This window comes from Triturus cristatus, chromosome 1_2 (genome assembly GCF_964204655.1).
Source record: "Triturus cristatus chromosome 1_2, aTriCri1.1, whole genome shotgun sequence".
NCBI lineage: Eukaryota > Metazoa > Chordata > Amphibia > Caudata > Salamandridae > Triturus > Triturus cristatus.
Window position 1 is genome coordinate 254,668,456 of NC_140580.1, and position 17,169 is coordinate 254,685,624.

The 17,169-nt window shown below is 50.8% G+C and overlaps 1 protein-coding gene across 5 annotated transcripts in view; it reads right to left on the reverse strand.

Moving 5' to 3' along the window:
• Window positions 1-17,169, reverse strand: part of GBF1 (golgi brefeldin A resistant guanine nucleotide exchange factor 1) — a 2,300,480-nt gene that overhangs the window by 1,534,886 nt on the left and 748,425 nt on the right. For all 5 annotated transcript variants that reach the window (XM_085603553.1, XM_085603551.1, XM_085603552.1 and 2 more), the window contains one exon: window positions 4,570-4,753. In XM_085603553.1, the coding sequence (XP_085459679.1) occupies window positions 4,570-4,753 (184 nt within the window). The remainder of the gene's footprint in view (window positions 1-4,569; window positions 4,754-17,169) is intronic.

Here is a 17,169-nt window from a genome sequence, read left to right on the forward strand (position 1 = left end):
CTTGATTCTGGTCCAGGGAAGACATGGCTTGGCAGTTTGGGCTGGACTGTTCCCATGAGGCACAGGGTCAAGACTGATTTGCATATGGCCATGTCTGAACTGGGGTGGCGTGGTGAGCAAAATAACAATGGATTAAACCCAGATCTGTGACTGGGGGTGAATGTTTTGCCAATGTGCAACATTCCGTCCATCATCTTGTGTGTTTTGCTGTTCGCCCTATGTCGGAAGGGTATGCCCAGACATGGGTCCCGTGCTAACTACGCCACTGGAGTCAAGCTATCCTGGCTGAAGAGGGGTGAAACCCCGAAACCGTTCCTAGGATGCTTGATTCCGGTCCAGGGAAGACATGGCTTGACAGTTCGGGCTGGACTGTTGCCATGAGGCACAGAGTCAAGACTGATTTGCATATGGCCATGTCTGAACTGGGGTGGCGAGGTGAGCAAAATAACAATGGATTAAACCCAGATCTGTGACTGGGGGTGAATGTTTTGCCAATGTGCAACATTCCGTCCATCATCTTGTGTGTTTTGCAAGTCCATTCTTAGACATTATAAGTGCAAAGTTAAGCCATACTGAGTACATGGGCTGGGTGCTTGTCAATACCAGTTCCACAGCATCATGATGGCTTCAGCAAATCCCAAGATGTTTGGTACCAAACAACTCAGATTAATGAGCCCACACGGATGCCGCTGTGGGATTAATTAATAAATGGACTGAGAGAGCACCTTAGTGGTGCCCCCTTGAAAACTACCAAATCACTAGTATACGCCTGACTGGTCTGCACCATCCTGCCACCTGTAGACATGTTTCTCACCCCCTGAAATTTGAGCCTTCTGCTCTCGTGGGTCAGAAACAAAGCCTGCTCTGGGTGGAGGTGCTTCACACCTTTCCCCAAGCAGGAACAGCATTGAAGGGTGGCGAACTGCAAAGGCTTCCCTTACTTTGTTATGTTGACCAGGGCCTCTCCAACTAGTGGTAATGTACACCCCCTGACCAAGCCCCACTTTTGGCGGCAAGGTCAGCGGGAAAATTAGTAATCAGGAGAGATGTGTCCCCTCTCAGCCAGGGCCACCAATAAGGTGTCCTGAGCTAAAGTGACACCCTCCTTTGAGAATCCTCAATATTGTTTTGGAGGATTCCAGCCAATTGGGTTAGGGATATGCCCACTCCCCAAGGAGAATGGACATACAAAGGGTGTAGTCACCCTAAAGTTAAGAAGCCTATTGGCTACTACCTTCTAGACCCTATAACGCCCCTAAATTGAGTATTTAGGGCACCACTGAACTTTAATCCTCAGTTCCTGACACCATACGGAGAAATAGGATACCCCAGGGCCATCCAGCAGAAGACGACTGAAAACACACACTGACTTGGCCCCAGCCCTACCAGCCTGTCTTCAGCCCTCAAAAATCCTGCGAAAACCGACAACTCATACTCAAGCCCAGAAGCCTCCAAAAACCTTTGAAAGGACTGCTGCCTCCAGAAAAAGACCAGAACTCCAGAGAAAAGTGGCCCTGTTCAACAAGAAACTCTTAGAAAGGCCTCAGTGACCTACGGAACTGTGAAACCCCGCTTCCGGATTCAACACTGCACCCGACGCCTCAGGCCTGAGTCCAAGTGGCCTACCAGTCCCAGCAAGGTTGACCAGCGATCAAAAGCCCAAGTCCATCATTGGCTGACCCCTCATGGACTCCATGACGACGCCTGCAGCCTCAACACAAAGGACCCCCCTCCCTAAACGCGAACGGCTCCGGTAAGGCTTTCCTGACATCAAAGAATATCACTGCACAGGCAACAGCCAGGCTTTGGGAAGCTCAGACGGTGCCCCGGTGTCCCTCAACAGCCGTACTTCCCTCCAGAGTCAACAGTTTCCTTCATCCCGCTTCCTGGTCTGGGCCTGCAGCCTTTGTTTGAAACAGCACCCCCCCCCCCCATTGATCTGTACTGGGCACCTGACACTAGGTTGGCACTTTGCACCCAGCCGTCTCAGTGCCGCTGAGGGTGGATGTTTGGTGCTGCCTCATGGCACTCCCAGTGCTTGTCTCAAAGCCTGGAGATTTATCTCCAACTATACTCTACTTACCTGTAATTTGCATGACTTCAAGTGCCCCCAGTCTATACTGGTTAGCATTGGGCACTTGATTCTGAATTTAACCTCTGCACCCGGACGCCCCAGTGCCGTTGGTGGTGCAGTCTTGGTGCTTATTTGGACCTTGCACTGTGCTGACATAAAACCCTGAAGACTGGGACTGTAGGTGAATTACTTACCTGTGAAACTGCATTCTTGTTTACCTCCCATAGCATAACATTGCTAAAATTGCAACAAGCGCACGTTTCTGCATTGCAAAGTATTGCTATTTCTGAAACTGTACCTACCTTGGTGAACCGAAGCCTTGCATTAAGTATTTTTTTCTGCAACTAATTTTATTTGGTTCTAGTTATAAAATTGTCAGGTCCCGGGTGTGGAGAAGCGCTAGAGGGGGCACAGAGTAGCGTATGTATGCGGTAGGGGGACTCTGAACTACATCTCCCATGCCGCGGAGGAGAAGAACTACCGCTCCCAGAATCCTCGAGCAAGACGCGAGTGGCTTACTTAAGCTCCGCCCACCAGGAACGTGGGGCTTGCCACTCGGAATTCTTCCGGGTTTCCCCGCGGAGTAACTCTGGCCTGCGACGAGTACGTTACTCGTGAAGACGAACCATCAAACATTCGGAGGAAATTCCACCGGGCGCCTGGCCCGTTCTTAATTAACATGTGCAGCGGAAGCGCGTTACGAAGCAGGGATCACTGTGGACGCCTACGCCCTCGCCGCTCCAAGTCTCACTCACTGGGCTCGTGGCCCGGGTTCCATCGCTGTATCTGGAGAGGAGCGCATTGCTCTAGAGAGCTGCTTAGGGCGCCTGCACTCTGGACCACCAGTACGTCAACGCCATTTGCAGCGCGTCGACGAACCCGAAGACTCGACCCGGCGGAGAGCGCGCCGGCTCTCTGTTTCTCTGCAGCCTAGCATGTGCCCTGGCGCTAGCAGTCTAGGGCGAGGGTGACTTCAGTGCCTGCTCCCCACGGACACCCGGGAGGGGTCTGAAGCTGCGCTTACAGGGCTTGGCTGCACCCATTCCTTGGTGAGGTAACCAAGTGAGGACAACAGGCGTGGAACCTGTCCCAGCCCTCTGGACTCTGCAAAACCAAGGAGATAAGTACTTACTCACTGTTACCACAGTTCATTGACACTCTGTTATATTTTAGAACCTGCCTGCTTGACAGAAGATATAAGCCTGGTTTCTGACCTCGGGGGTGGAGCCTAGCGAGAGACTGTCTATCTAGCGAGGACTTCCCGTGCCAGAGTACACCAGCAGTAGATTATTTCGTTTTGGCTCTTTTGTCCCTTTTTTCCGCACCCTTAGGGGGAGAGGGTCATTTAGCTGCGCATCGTTCCTGCTGTACCCGGCTGCCCGGTGAGTCCGGTCTCCCTCTACGTGATAAAAATGAAAGTAATATTTTAACAAACCATCTGTCTCAGATTTAGTCATTGAGTGTGCGTAATCCTTTCTTGGCTGTGTGTGTAGAACAAATGCTTAGCACTGCCCTCTGATCAGCCTAACTGCTCGCCCACACTATCACAAAGAGCATTAGTATTATCTACTTAAGCCTCTGTAAAGCCTCTGGGGATCCACTTGACTCTGTGCACACTATACTTCACTTTGGTATATTATATACAGAGCAAGATTCCTACAAATGGGTCACAGAACTAACAACGGATAGAAGAGAAAGAATCTAATAATGGAGTCGGTGTACATGTGCATTCACTACCTGAGAACAGTTACATACACCTCGTATTTGGGGTAGGCAAAATATTCCGTTCTGCCCACAGAACTGGGGGAATTTTGGCCAATCTGCGTTAATCTTCAATGTGGAGTTCTGGACAAATTCCCCCAATTGCAGGTGGCGGAATTTTTCTCACACAAGCCTCTGAAATATGCAAGGTGGGGAGCAAGACCTGGCAAACTCTATTGTGCTTTTCTAACGTGGTCATTCACTGGCGATCAGAGTGCTGACATTCAAATAGACTTGTTGTGGCTCGAGTGGATTTTCTACTCGAGCATCAGCAAAATCAACTTAAATGGCCATGCCTCTCTTGCACAACGCATGGTACAGTTTGCGTTGATTATAAGTGTTGCTCGCACTACTGGTACTACATTGCAGCGAGCACTGCATATTTTCTCCGTTGGCGGAATTCCACTCAATCTCACTGAGTGTTCCTGTCACTCTGCAGAATTCCACAGAGGGAAACTCCACAAGTTCCACCCATCCCTAATTTGAAATAGTTCTTCAAAGAAAAGCAAGTTGCAACAGTTCGAACTCAACACTAGATGACATAAGTATGCAGAGCAGGAATATCTACAGCCACACATACTACTAACATGTTTATTAAAAACTGCATTACTACAAAAGGTAAAACCAGCTTAAACGATTCAATGGCCAACAAATAGGTTAACATTTTTAAATAGATAACAATATGTAATTGAGATTGCAAAGAAAAAAAGAGTCAATTCAAAGCAAGTACTTACTATTGCCAGATTCACTGCTTAGGTCACAAACATCCACACTGGGTTTTGGTGTCTCCTCCTGCTGTTCTATGTTGTTCAAAACCTTGGATTGGCAATGTGTTTCTATGCTATCAATTACAGTAAGTAGTGCTTCAAGTGAATGCAGGTGCGTAGTGTACAAGTGGCCTGAAACGGGGAACGCATTCTAGAAGGTAAAGCATAGAAATTGGGAAATGAAGTACAGCTGCAGCCTTTACAACAACACTCAAGTGAACTGAACAGTAATTTACTTTTAATGTACTGTAAGTTTGCTCAAATATGGAAATCCGTTCTGATTGCCAATGTTTTTGCACATAGGACAACATAATATTAGTAATCAGAATATCGAAAACACCCACATACTAAGATGGTGCAGTCAAAATCCTGACTAATTGAAAATTGCTGTTAAAACTAATGCACAAGTTACTTACCTTCGGTAACGATATATCTGTAAGAAACATTAGTTAGTTGTAGATTCCTTACCTTAGAATTACCCCCAGGCGTCAGACCAGATCCGGAAAGATTTTTCGTTAGCAGTACCTCTGCGCGTCGGAAGGTGGTGTCAGTAGGCTCTGCGTTCGTCGCTGTGATCTCCGGGATGACGTTGCAGCAGCTACTTAGACGCTGCCCTCGTGCCAGAAACGCAGAGCCAAGCAAGGCACTGACCATTGGTGCACAAAACTAGGGCCCTGAAAGGATGTCCTTATCCCTAGAAATCAGTTTGCAGAACGGGGAGGATGGGTGGGGCGATAAGGGTTCTATAACTAACTAATGTTTATTACAGATATATTGTTACCAAAGGTAAGTAACTTGTGCATCTGAAAGAAACACGTTAGTTATAGATTCCTTACCTTAGAATCGATACCCCAGCAATACCAACCCCAGTGGTGGGTCTGCAAACCAAGGTCACACCAGAAAGTCCTGGAGAACAGAACGGCCAAAGAAGCCGTCTCTCTGGACTTGGCTGTCCAGGCAGTAGTGTTTTGTGAACGTGTGCAGCGATGCCCACGTAGCCGCCTGACAGATGTCATTTAGAGGCACTCCTCTTCCCAAGGCAGTAGTGGCTGCCGTCGTCCTGGAGGAGTGACCGCGTAGCCAGACTGGAGGCTCCTTTTTAGCCAGAGAGTAACAAGCTTTAATACATAACACGACCCATCGAGAAATGGTGTGTTTGTGTACGGCCAGACCCTTCTTTGCACCCACTTAGCCAACAAAAAGTTGATTATCCACCTGCAACTGTTTTGTGCGATCCAGATAGAAGGAGAGCGCACGCTTTGGGTCCAGACGGTGGAGCCTTTCTTTCTCCTTTGAAGGATGTGGAGGCGGAAAGAAGGTGGGCAAAGTAATGGTCTGCCCTATGTGGAAGGCAGTGACCACCTTAGGAAGAAAGGATGGACAGGTTCTGAGAACCACCTTGTCTGGATGAACAGACAAGAAAAGAGGTTTGGAAGAAAGAGCCTGGAGCTCACTCACTCGTCTAGCGGAAGTTATGGCTACCAGGAAAGCAGTTTTAAGACTTAAGAGACGTAAAGGACAGTTATGAAGCGCCTCAAAGGGAGCGCACATTAAATAAGTTAGCACAAGATTCAAGTCCCACTGAGGCATAACGAATGGAATTGGAGGAAAATTATGCGTTAAGCCTTTCAAGAAACGTTTAACTACCGGGGACATGAAAAGAGAAGGCTGATCTGGAAGCCGAAGGAAGGCAGAGATGGCAGAAAGGTAGCCCTTGATAGTGCCCAGACCAGAGCCCTGCTGGCCTAAAGAGAGAAGAAACAAGAGTACTTCAGAAAGAGGGGCAGAAAGGGGATCCACAGCCTTTGCTGTGCACCATGCCACAAATTTGTTCCACCTGCAGGCGTATACTGTCTTTGTGGAGGGACGCCTGGCTGCCAAGATTACATTACAAACTTAAGGAGGCAGGTCGAAAAACATCAAATGCCGCCACTCAATCTCCACACAAGGAGGTGGAGAATGGACAGGTTTGGGTGAAGGACCGGCCCCTGCTACTGCGACAGAAGATCTTCTCTAAGAGGCAGTTAGATCGGGGGATCGATTGTCATACTGAGTAGCTCGGGATACCAAACTCTTCGAGCCCAGTCCGGGCCATAAGAATGACTTGGGCCCGGTCAGGCCTGATCTTCTTCAGCACTCTGGGCAGAAGTGGTATAGGCTGAAAGGATTAGTTACTTACCTGTAATCCTAGTTCTCATCCAGGGGTATACTCATCAAAGTCATAATCTATGAATAATCCCCGCCCACGTGCGGGATCCCGGAGCATATAGAAAATACATACATATACATATATATGCATATGTGAAAACATATACATGCAGCCTAAAAAATGTTTCAAACATGGCAATGCTGTAAATTACATAGGTTTGCATTGTAGAGTATCAAGAAACAAAGAAAACTGACACCTTGCCTTTAAGGCATTAGAGTAAGGGGACCGTGCCTTTAAACCTGCAGGAGACCCCTTGCTCCAATGATGCACCACAGGTGACAGTTAGGTCAGTTCTTTTTGACGGTGCACTCGCACCCGAGTAGATCTGCAATTAATAAACAATGCCTTGAGGAGAAAAAGCTCGTCCGGGGAGGTGGGAGGGTCGCTTATGACTTTGATGAGTATACCCCTGGATGAGAACTAGGATTACAGGTAAGTAACTAATCCTTCTCATCCAGGGGATACTCATCAATAGTCATAATCTATGAATAGAGTAGCAAGCCCATACCCAAAGTCTCGCGGACGAGCATTATAGCATTTAGAACATGCATTAACATCACATAAGCATAGCAATCATGCAAACAAATTCCTCAAAGAGGCCTGCCCCACCTGGGCGTCGGCCTGTGCGTCTGAATCTAGGCAGTAATGGCGTGTAAAAGTATGTATGGAGCGCCATGTAGCTGCTTTGCAAATTTCAGACATGGGAACGTTGCGAAGGAGAGCTACAGTAGAAGCTTTCCCTCTAGTAGAGTGTGCTCTTGGTCTACCCTGTAGCACCTTGTTAGACAGCTGATAGGACAAGGAAATACATGAGACAATCCATCTAGAAATGGACCTCTTGGAGGCAGCCAGCCCGGTATTCGATGAACCGTAATTAACAAAGAGCCTGTCAGACTTTCCAAGTGAAAGGGTCTTAGCAAGATAAAATTTCAATACCCTCCGGAGGTCAAGAGAATGGAAAGCTCTCTCCGGGGGAGTGGTTGGCTGAGGAAAAAAGTGGGTAACGTAATAACCTGATTGATGTGGAAGTCCGAGACCACCTTGGGCAGGAAGCTCGGATGAGTACGTAGTACCAATCTATTAGCATGGAAAACAGTGTAAGGTTCCTTGCAGCAGAGGGCCTGAATTTCACTCACCCTGCGGGCAGAAGTGATGGCTACTAAGAAGGCAGCCTTCCAGGTCAGATGCTGTAAGGATGCCTTATGAATAGGCTTGAAAGGAGCGCCCATCAACTTAGAGAGAACAATGATGAGTTCCCAGGGAGGAGAAGGAGACCTCACTGGTGGAAAGACTTTCTTAAGCCCTTCTAGGAAATCTTTGACTACCGGCATCTGGAAGAATGAGGCCTGGGTAGGAGATTTTCTATAAGCCGTGATAGCAGCTAAGTGGACTCTGATGGAAGTATAATTTAAATCAGACTTTGCCAAATGCAATAAATTGGGGAGAATAACCTGTTCTTGACCCCGAACCGGATCAAGGGCGTTATCTCTATACCAAATGTAGAACCTCTTCCACTTGAAGGCATAAGACTTCCTAGTGGAGGGCCTCTTTGCTTCTCGCAGAATGTTCATGCAGTCCGCAGGAAGATCTAAATGTCCGTACTGGATGAGTTCAGGAGCCATGCCGTCAAGCGAAGAGAGGGGAGGTTGGGATGGAACACTCTCCCCTGGTCCTTGGTCAGTAAGTTCGGCAGGCAAGGCAATCTCCAGTGTGGCACCTCTGACAACTGTAGTAGATCCGGGTACCACCACTGACGAGGCCACTCCGGAGCTATCCCGATCATCCGCGTTCTGGTCCTGTAGAATTTCTGTATCACAGCTGGGATGAGAGGGAGAGGAGGAAAAGCGTATAGCAATGTCCGTGACCAGCTGATCAAAAGTGCGTTTCCCTGAGATCCCTGTCGGGGGAACCTGGAGGCGAAGACGGGGCATTTTTTGTTTGCCGCGTCTGCGAAAAGATCTATGTCCGGTACTCCCCACTGCCGGAAGATCTCTTGAGCGACGTATTCGTTGAGCACCCAGTCGTGCGCTTCGACGAAGTCTCTTCTGAGGTCGTCTGCCTGGACGTTCAGGGTCCCTGTGAGATGAACAGCGATGATCGAAAGGCCTCTCGCTAGTAGCCATTGCCAAATGGACTGAGCTTCCAGAGATAGGACTCGTGATCTGGTGCCTCCTTGCTTGTTCAGATAGAACATATTTGTTGTGTTGTCTGTCTGAACCTGCACGTAGTTGGTTTGGAGGGACGGATACAGGGATTTGAGAGCTAGATGGACTGCTCGAAGCTCCAAGAAGTTTATGTGATAACTCTGTTCGGTATTGGACCAGAGACCTTGTACCTGAAGCTGGTCCATATGAGCACCCCAGCCCTGCATGGAGGCATCTGTGACCACAGTCTGTGTCGGAGGCGCCTGATGGAAGGGGACGCCGTGAAGTAGATGGGAGCGTTTCATCCACCATCTGATGGAGTCTTTGGCAGCTTGGTGAAGAGAGATGAGATCTTCCCAGCGGCCGGACCTCTGCGACCACTGATCCTCTAGCTCTTGTTGCAGAGGGCGCATGTGAAGACGTGCATTGGGCACAATGTAAATGCACGAAGCCATCGACCCCAGAAGTGACGACACTTGCCTGGCTGTGGGAAATGCCGCGTTGAGAAGCGTGTGGCATTTCTGAAGCATGGATGATAACCTCTCCTCCGAAGGACACACGCTTGCCTTTGCGGCGTCCAGAGAGGCGCCCAGGTAGTGAATCCGCTGAGTGGGATTGAGGACCGACTTTTTGTAATTGACCTGTAATCCCAGCGACTGTAGTAGATTGAGGCAGAACGAGAGATGGCTCTGGAGTCGACTGGGAGTGGAACTCTTCAGGAGCCAGTCGTCTAGATAGCGATAGACGAATATCTTCCATTTGCGGAGGAAGGCAGCTACCACCGCCATGCACTTTGAGAATGTCCGTGGGGCGGATTTGAGGCCAAACGGCAGAATTCTGTACTGATAGTGCTGACGAGAGATCTGAAATCTGAGAAATTTCCGGTGTTTCACTGAGATAGGAACATGGAAGTAGGCATCCTGTAGGTCGATGGTACACATCCAGTCTCCCTGGTGAAGATGCGGGAAGATCTGATGCAAGCCAGCATTCTGAACTTTTCTTTTCTGACAAATCCGTTGAGCAGACTGAGGTCAAGAATGGGTCTGTACTCTTTGAGTACTCCTCGTTTTTGAACAAGAAAGTACCGGGAATATACTCCTTGATTTCTTTGCAGGAGCGGAACTTCCTCTATGGCATTCTTGGAGAGGAGAGTAGCTACTTCGCCCAGTAAAAGCCGATTTTGGATTTGAGGGAGGTGCTGCCTCCGTGGGGATACATGCGGAGGGGGAGACTTGAACCTCAGCAAGTAGCCATGCTGTACAATATTCAGCACCCATCTGTCTTTTGTAATTGCTTCCCACTCTGCCAGGTGAACACTGATACTTCCTCCTACCGGAGTGGCGAACGAGCGCGGAGGAAGTAAGATCTCACTGTTTTGAGGGCTGTTTGGTGGAGGACTGTTGCTGCTTTGCATTTCCTCTCCCTCTGCCACGACCCCTTTGTTGAAACTGGGACCTCTGCTGATTTTGGGAGGACCATTGGTGTGTTTGAACGCGCTGATGAAAGGCACGCTCGTCGCCCTGGCGAAAGCGCTTTCGATATTCCTTGCGCTTTTCAAGCCCAACAGCTTTTACAGTGTCCAACTCGGCCTTCATTTTGTTCATTTGGTCATCAGCGTGAGCCCCAAACAAAGATGATCCGTTAAAAGGCAGATTAAGAATTTTTTTCTGCGCATCAGGCTTGAGGCCCGTCAGCCGCAGCCAGGCTGAGCGCCAAGAGCATACGCCATGAGAGTAGCCATGTGCGGCGAGGTCCGAAGCATCCGCAGCCGCACTGATAATTTGATTGGCTACGAGCCCACCTTCCAGGAGAATTTCATTAAAATCCTGCCTGTCTTCCCTTGGCAGTTTCTCAGCAAATCTGGAGAGGGAATCTCACAGAGAGCGATCATACCGTCCTAGCAGGGCTGAAGCACTAGCCACTTTCATGTGTGAGGCAGAAGTGTTGCACATCTTTCTGCCATACGAATCCATTTGCTTGCTGTCTTTCTCCGGGGGGACAGAAGAAGACACAGAGGCAGAATGGGACTTCATGGCAGCCCCCACGATAACGGAGTCCGCTGGTGGGTCCGCCCTTAGAAACAAGGTATCCTCAGCAGAAGCCTTATATTTTTTTGCAATTCTTGAAGGCAGAGAGCCCACCGTAGCAGGAGTGAGAAATGTGGCCATCGCTGGCTCCAACAATCCTGGCACCAGTGGTAGCAAAGGTCTTGGTGCTGACCGGTGATGCAAGGTATCAAATATAATTGACGTGGGGGCCTGAGGGGTATGTAGCGTGATATCCAATTTCTGCGCACCTCTACCCAGGACGTCAGAGAAAGTAGCGATGTCATCCACAGGGGACACTCGCGACGGGAGTGTAGAAGACAAGGTCGGAGAATAGTCCCGGACCGAGGACCTTGTGGAGGAAGACCAAGTGGGTGATCTAGTGCGTCGCCTCTTGTGGGGACGGTCGCTGTGATGACCCCTGGACCGTGATCCGTGTTTGGAAGGAGATCTTGGCCTTCTGCGAGAAGAGGGACGATCCCTGGATCGTGACCGGCATGGAGAAGGTGGCTTTGGAGAAAACCTGGAGGGAGAGTATGTGCGGGAAAAGTCCGAGCCCGGACTTCTGCAGTCACCTGTACCCACATTCTCCAACCAGCGAGGTGAAAGTCCAAACTTCTCCGGTGCTTTAGGTGATTTTTCCGGAGAGATCTGCACGATATGCAGGCCTGGAGATGATTAACGATCTCCTGAAGATCTAGATCTGGCTCTTCTCTCCGCGGTCACTGCTGCTCTTTCCTTCGACGTCGAATGCCTCGACGTCGATGATGTTTGTGTCACCATCGGCGCCGATTGTTGTGAATGGCGCTCCGCCCTCGACGGTGGTCTCGACGCCTACCGCCTACGTCGTTGCGGAGACCTCGACGTCGATGTTCGTCGTCGAACAGGTGTTTGTCGACGAACTGGCGACTTCGACCTTCGTCGTCGACCTGATGACTTCGACGTCTACCTTCCATGACGTCGGCTGGGTGACTTCGACGTCGACTTTCCATGACGTCAGCTTGGCGACTTCGTCGTCGACCTTTCCTGATGTCATATGGGGGTTGACCTCATCGACATCGAATGCCTTGACGTCGAACGGCCCACTCGCGGCGAGACATAAGTCGTCGCCTCTCTTGACTCCGATCCCCTCGAGGGTGGCGGAGAGTGTCTCGACGTCGACGGAAGCCTCAACGTCGACGGAGACAGTCCAGATCTCACCGGACTAACAGCCTTCGAGCCCGAAGGACCGCGCCTCGACGCCGACTTACTTCCCTGCGGCAGAGAATCTCGACGTCGAGATGAATCTCTTGACGCAGAAGTCGTCTTCTGTTTTTTCGACAGTACCTTCGACGTCGACGGCGAATCTCCTGGAACCTTGGTCTTCCTGGGGTCAGGAGAGGTGGTATGTCGCCGTTTCTGCGGTTGTCTAGCTGAAGAAGATGGTTTTAAAGATGAATGGTCGCCTTCACGACGGCTTCTTTCCTTCTCCAGCTGGGCATGCAGCTTAATGCGCTCTCTATCGCGCAGAGTGCGCCTGGAAAACTTCTGGCAGTGGGGGCACCGGTCAGGATTGTGTGAAGTTGGTAAACACACAATACACACAGTGTGGATCCGCCAGTGCCATCTTATTGCCACAGGAAGGGCATTTCCTAAATAAAGCAGGCATTCTGACTGGAATTTTTTTTAAATTCTTCAGGAAACCAGCAGAATAAGCTTTCAGGAGCCAGAAAATGTCGAATTTTCTGAAAAAATCAGAATTACAAAACTTTCAGTCAAAAAACTGAAGCGCTCAAGCTCAAGGATCCTCATAGACGGAGCCGGAAAAAAGAACTGGCCTAACTTTCACCTGTGGTGCATCATGGGAGCAAGGGGTCTCCTGCAGGTCTTAAAGGCACGGTCCCCTTACTCTAATGCCTTAAAGGCAAGGTGTCAGTTTTCTTTGTTTCTTGATACTCTACTGCAGCCTACAGGCAAGTGCCTGCAATTACAGGTTTGCTTTATGGCAATAAAGCATTGTTGTGTGACAATTGGCTTGGTGCTTCCTTTTTTTCCTTATGGGTTAGGGGGCACTACAATGCAAACCTATGTAATTTACAGCATTGCCATGTTTGAAACATTTTTTAGGCTGCATGTATATGTTTTCACATATGCATATATATGTATATATATATGTATTTTCTATATGCTCCGGGATCCCGCAAGTGGGCGGGGATTATTCATAGATTAGGACTTTGATGAGTATCCCCTGGATGAGAAGGCGTACAACAGACCGCAACTCCGAACGAAAAGCGTCACCTAGCGTGTGCCGCCTTGGAAAGTCAAACGCGCAGAACTGCTGACATGGCGCGTTCTCTTCGGTGGCGAATAGATATAACCAAGGCTCTCCCCACTGTTGAAAGAGACCTTGTGCCACGTCCGAGTGAAGACGCCACTCGTGATCCTTCAGGGCAAGTCGGATCGTCCGGAGCTCCAGAAGGTTGATATGGAGCCGGGACTCCGCCGGAGACCAGAGGCCTCTGAGTGGAGAAGTGTGGCTCAATGGTTAGAGCGGCAGACTCTGATGCAGAGTTCTGGCCCAGGACCAGAGTTCAATCCCCCGCCTCGGCGGGTATTGGATTCAATTTCCATCTGACCTGTTAATTCTAGCCTCGGTGCCTATTCTAATCATGGGTCCCACGCTGCAACTCTGGGCAATAGCTTGCTTAATCTCCACAACGGCCCCCACAGCGCTAAGGATGCCTGGCTTTGACCTTGGGGTGCCCAGGAGTGGACATCTCACAGGAAATACCTGGAAGGGTTCCACTGCGGTATGAGTACAAGCGCCGGGATGCCTCAGGGTAGCTGTGCGCTATACAAATACTACACATTTACATTTACAATTCCGCGTCTCCCATGTGGCCGCCTCATCCCAGGAGGGACGCATCCGTCACCACTGTGTGCTCCGGTTGGGGACGGGAGAGGGATCTGCCATTGACCCAATGCAGGTTTGTGAGCCACCACTGCAATTGCTGTGCAGTGCCCTCCGAGATCTGGACGGACTCGGACAGGTTCCCATGATGCTGTGCCCACTGGAACTTTAGGTCCCACTGCGGAGCCCGCATATGCCATCTGGCATGATCGACCAGCAGGATGCAGGAGGTCTTGAGGCCCAGCAGCCTCAGGGTCATCCTGACCAAAACCAAGGATAGAGGCCGAAAGATCGGAATCAGAGCCTAAATATCCTGGACTCGACCGTTCGGGAGGATAGGCCCGAAAGTGTGTCGTATACAGAACCGCTCCGATGAAAAGGAGCTTCGGGGAGGGAATCAGGTGCGACTTCGGCACAATGATGGAGAATCCCAGCAAATGCAGGAGGTCGGCGTAGTCTGGAGGTGGGAGACGACTGCCTGGGACGAGCCCGCCTTTAACAGCAAGTCGTCGAGATAGAGGAAGACTGGAACCTCTGATTTGCGCAGATGAGATGCGACCACCGCCTTCACTTTCGTGGACACCAGAGGGGCGCTGGTAAGGCCGAAGGGGAGCACGGTAAACAAAGTGCTCGTGGCCTACCTTAAAACGTAGGTAACGCCGGTGGGCCAGCAGGACGGTAGTATGTAAATATGCGTGCTGCAGATCCAACGCTACCTTCGAGTCTCCAGGGTCGAGGGCAGACAAAACCTGAGCCAGAGTTAACATCTTGAACTTCTCCTTCCGTAGGAAGCGATTGACGTTCCGAAGGCCCACTGGCGTTTGATGGGCCCAAAAAAACGGACTAGGAAGGTTTGGAGGCAGTGGTTGCCAGAGTGGCGGTGGACTGACCCGCCCGCCGGCCCCCTGACCGGCAGGTCCCACGTCCGCGGCTGAGCTGGGACTGTTGCTGCGCAGGCCTGTGGCTCTGAAGCAAACGTGTCGGATCGCCCCTTCCAAGGCCATGAAAGGAGCGAAAAGCAGAAGGCAGAGTAGGGCGAGTGGCCGAAAGGCCCAAGGATTTAGCCGTAGCCCGCGAGTCCTTAAAATGCTCCAACGCACTATCTCCCTTGTTGCCAAAAAGGCGAATGCCATCAAAGGGCATGTCCATGAGAGTGTTCTGGACATCCCCAGAGAAACCAGTTGTCCTCAGCCAGGCATGGTGGCGGAGGGCCACTGTCGTGGAAATCGCCCTGCCCAGCGTGTCGGCAGTGTCAATGCCACAACGGATTGTGAACTTGGCTGCATCCCTCCCTTCAGCAAGTTTGAGAGAGCACTGTCCAGGCCTCCTCCAGACACTGAGGCAGCACCTGCGCCACCGTATCCCACACAGAGTGGGAATAATGGCCCAAGGGGCATGCAGTGTTCAGGGACCGAAGCCATGAACTGGCAGAAGAAAAAATCTTCTTCCCAAACTGTTCCAGTCTCTTGGATTCCCTGTCCGGCGGTGCGGTAGGGAATGTGCTCTGGGACGAGGAGGCTTGGACAGCCAAGCTCTCAAGGGTGGGGTGTTGGTAAAGGAAAAAGGGATCGCCTGGGGCTGGGCGATGGCGTCGGGCCACGTTCTTATCCACAGGAGCCCCTTTTTTGGGCCTGGACCAGGTGCCCAAAAGAACGTCCAAAAGTGCATCAATAAAGGGCAGCAGTGGCTCTGCAGAGATAGCCGCCAGCTGAAGCACTTTTGTCAGGAGGTTAGTCCTGACAGACACTGTAGGGAGTTCGAGGTGGAGGGCCACGGCAGCCCTATGCAACACCACTGCGTAACTTGCACCCTTCTCCGTAGCAACGGTAGGAGGAGTTAGCATGCCCAGGTCAGGTGAGGTATCAAGTCCACTGGAATCCCCCAGCTCCTCTGCCCAATCCGGGTCATACTGTGAGAGGGTCCTCAGACCCCTCCCAGTCCTCCCCTTCCTCCGAAGGCTGATGTACAGGCCGAAAATAAGGAGGCTGGACATAGGGGTAGAAAAGCCCCATCAGCGTATCAATCGGCGTAGAGCGATGCCATTCCGGCGCAGTGTCCACATCAGGGCTGAAACCGGGGAAGACGACGTCCGGTGGCACGGGCGACGTCAGTGGTGGTGCCGGTGGGGTTGACATCAGTGGAGGTGTCACAAGGTAAACCGGCGTCGACCGGGATGCAGGCCTGGATCCTTGGGGGTCCTGCGGCGCCGGGGCCGGAGCCGACAGCGATGCTGGAGCCGCCGACAGTAAAGGGTGAGGACCCCCAGTCGGGCCCACGGGACCCGAAAGTGTGCCGGCAGGGCCCGACAGCACAACGAGGCGCGCCATGGCTGACAGAAATTCCTGCAGCTGGCCCGGAGTCGCCGACGGACCCAGGAAGGGCGAGTAGGCCGATAGCGACTGCCTAGGCTCCGCTGCTCCCCTGCACTCACTGGGAGTTCTGCTGGAATTATTTACATTTTATCAAAGCTGTAACATATTTTTAAAATTATTTGGAGCGTTTCTGGTCACTCGACGGTTGCTTTTAAAATTGTATTTTCTTACTGTATTGTGGGGATTGATGCTTGGAGGGACGAAGGGGCACTGGCTAAAACGCTTGGAGGGCTCTGGGGCTTTGTTTTTTGATTGCCTACTAGCGCGACCGGACGCATCCGCCATCTTGGGTGAGGCGGTTGCTCGGTTGGCGCTCTAGTGCGAGGGCGTTTCCTGCCCCTCGCGCTATAAATTTGTCATTTTCTGCCGATCCCGTCCTATACACTGGCTGCTCCCCTGCACTCACTGGGAGTTCTGCTGGAATTATTTACATTTTATCAAAGCTGTAACATATTTTTAAAATTATTTGGAGCGTTTCTGGTCACTCGACGGTTGCTTTTAAAATTGTATTTTCTTACTGTATTGTGGGGATTGATGCTTGGAGGGACGAAGGGGCACTGGCTAAAACGCTTGGAGGGCTCTGGGGCTTTGTTTTTTGATTGCCTACTAGCGCGACCGGACGCATCCGCCATCTTGGGTGAGGCGGTTGCTCGGTTGGCGCTCTAGTGCGAGGGCGTTTCCTGCCCCTCGCGCTATAAATTTGTCATTTTCTGCCGATCCCGTCCTATACACTGGCTGCTCCCCTGCACTCACTGGGAGTTCTGCTGGAATTATTTACATTTTATCAAAGCTGTAACATATTTTTAAAATTATTTGGAGCGTTTCTGGTCACTCGACGGTTGCTTTTAAAATTGTATTTTCTTACTGTATTGTGGGGATTGATGCTTGGAGGGACGAAGGGGCACTG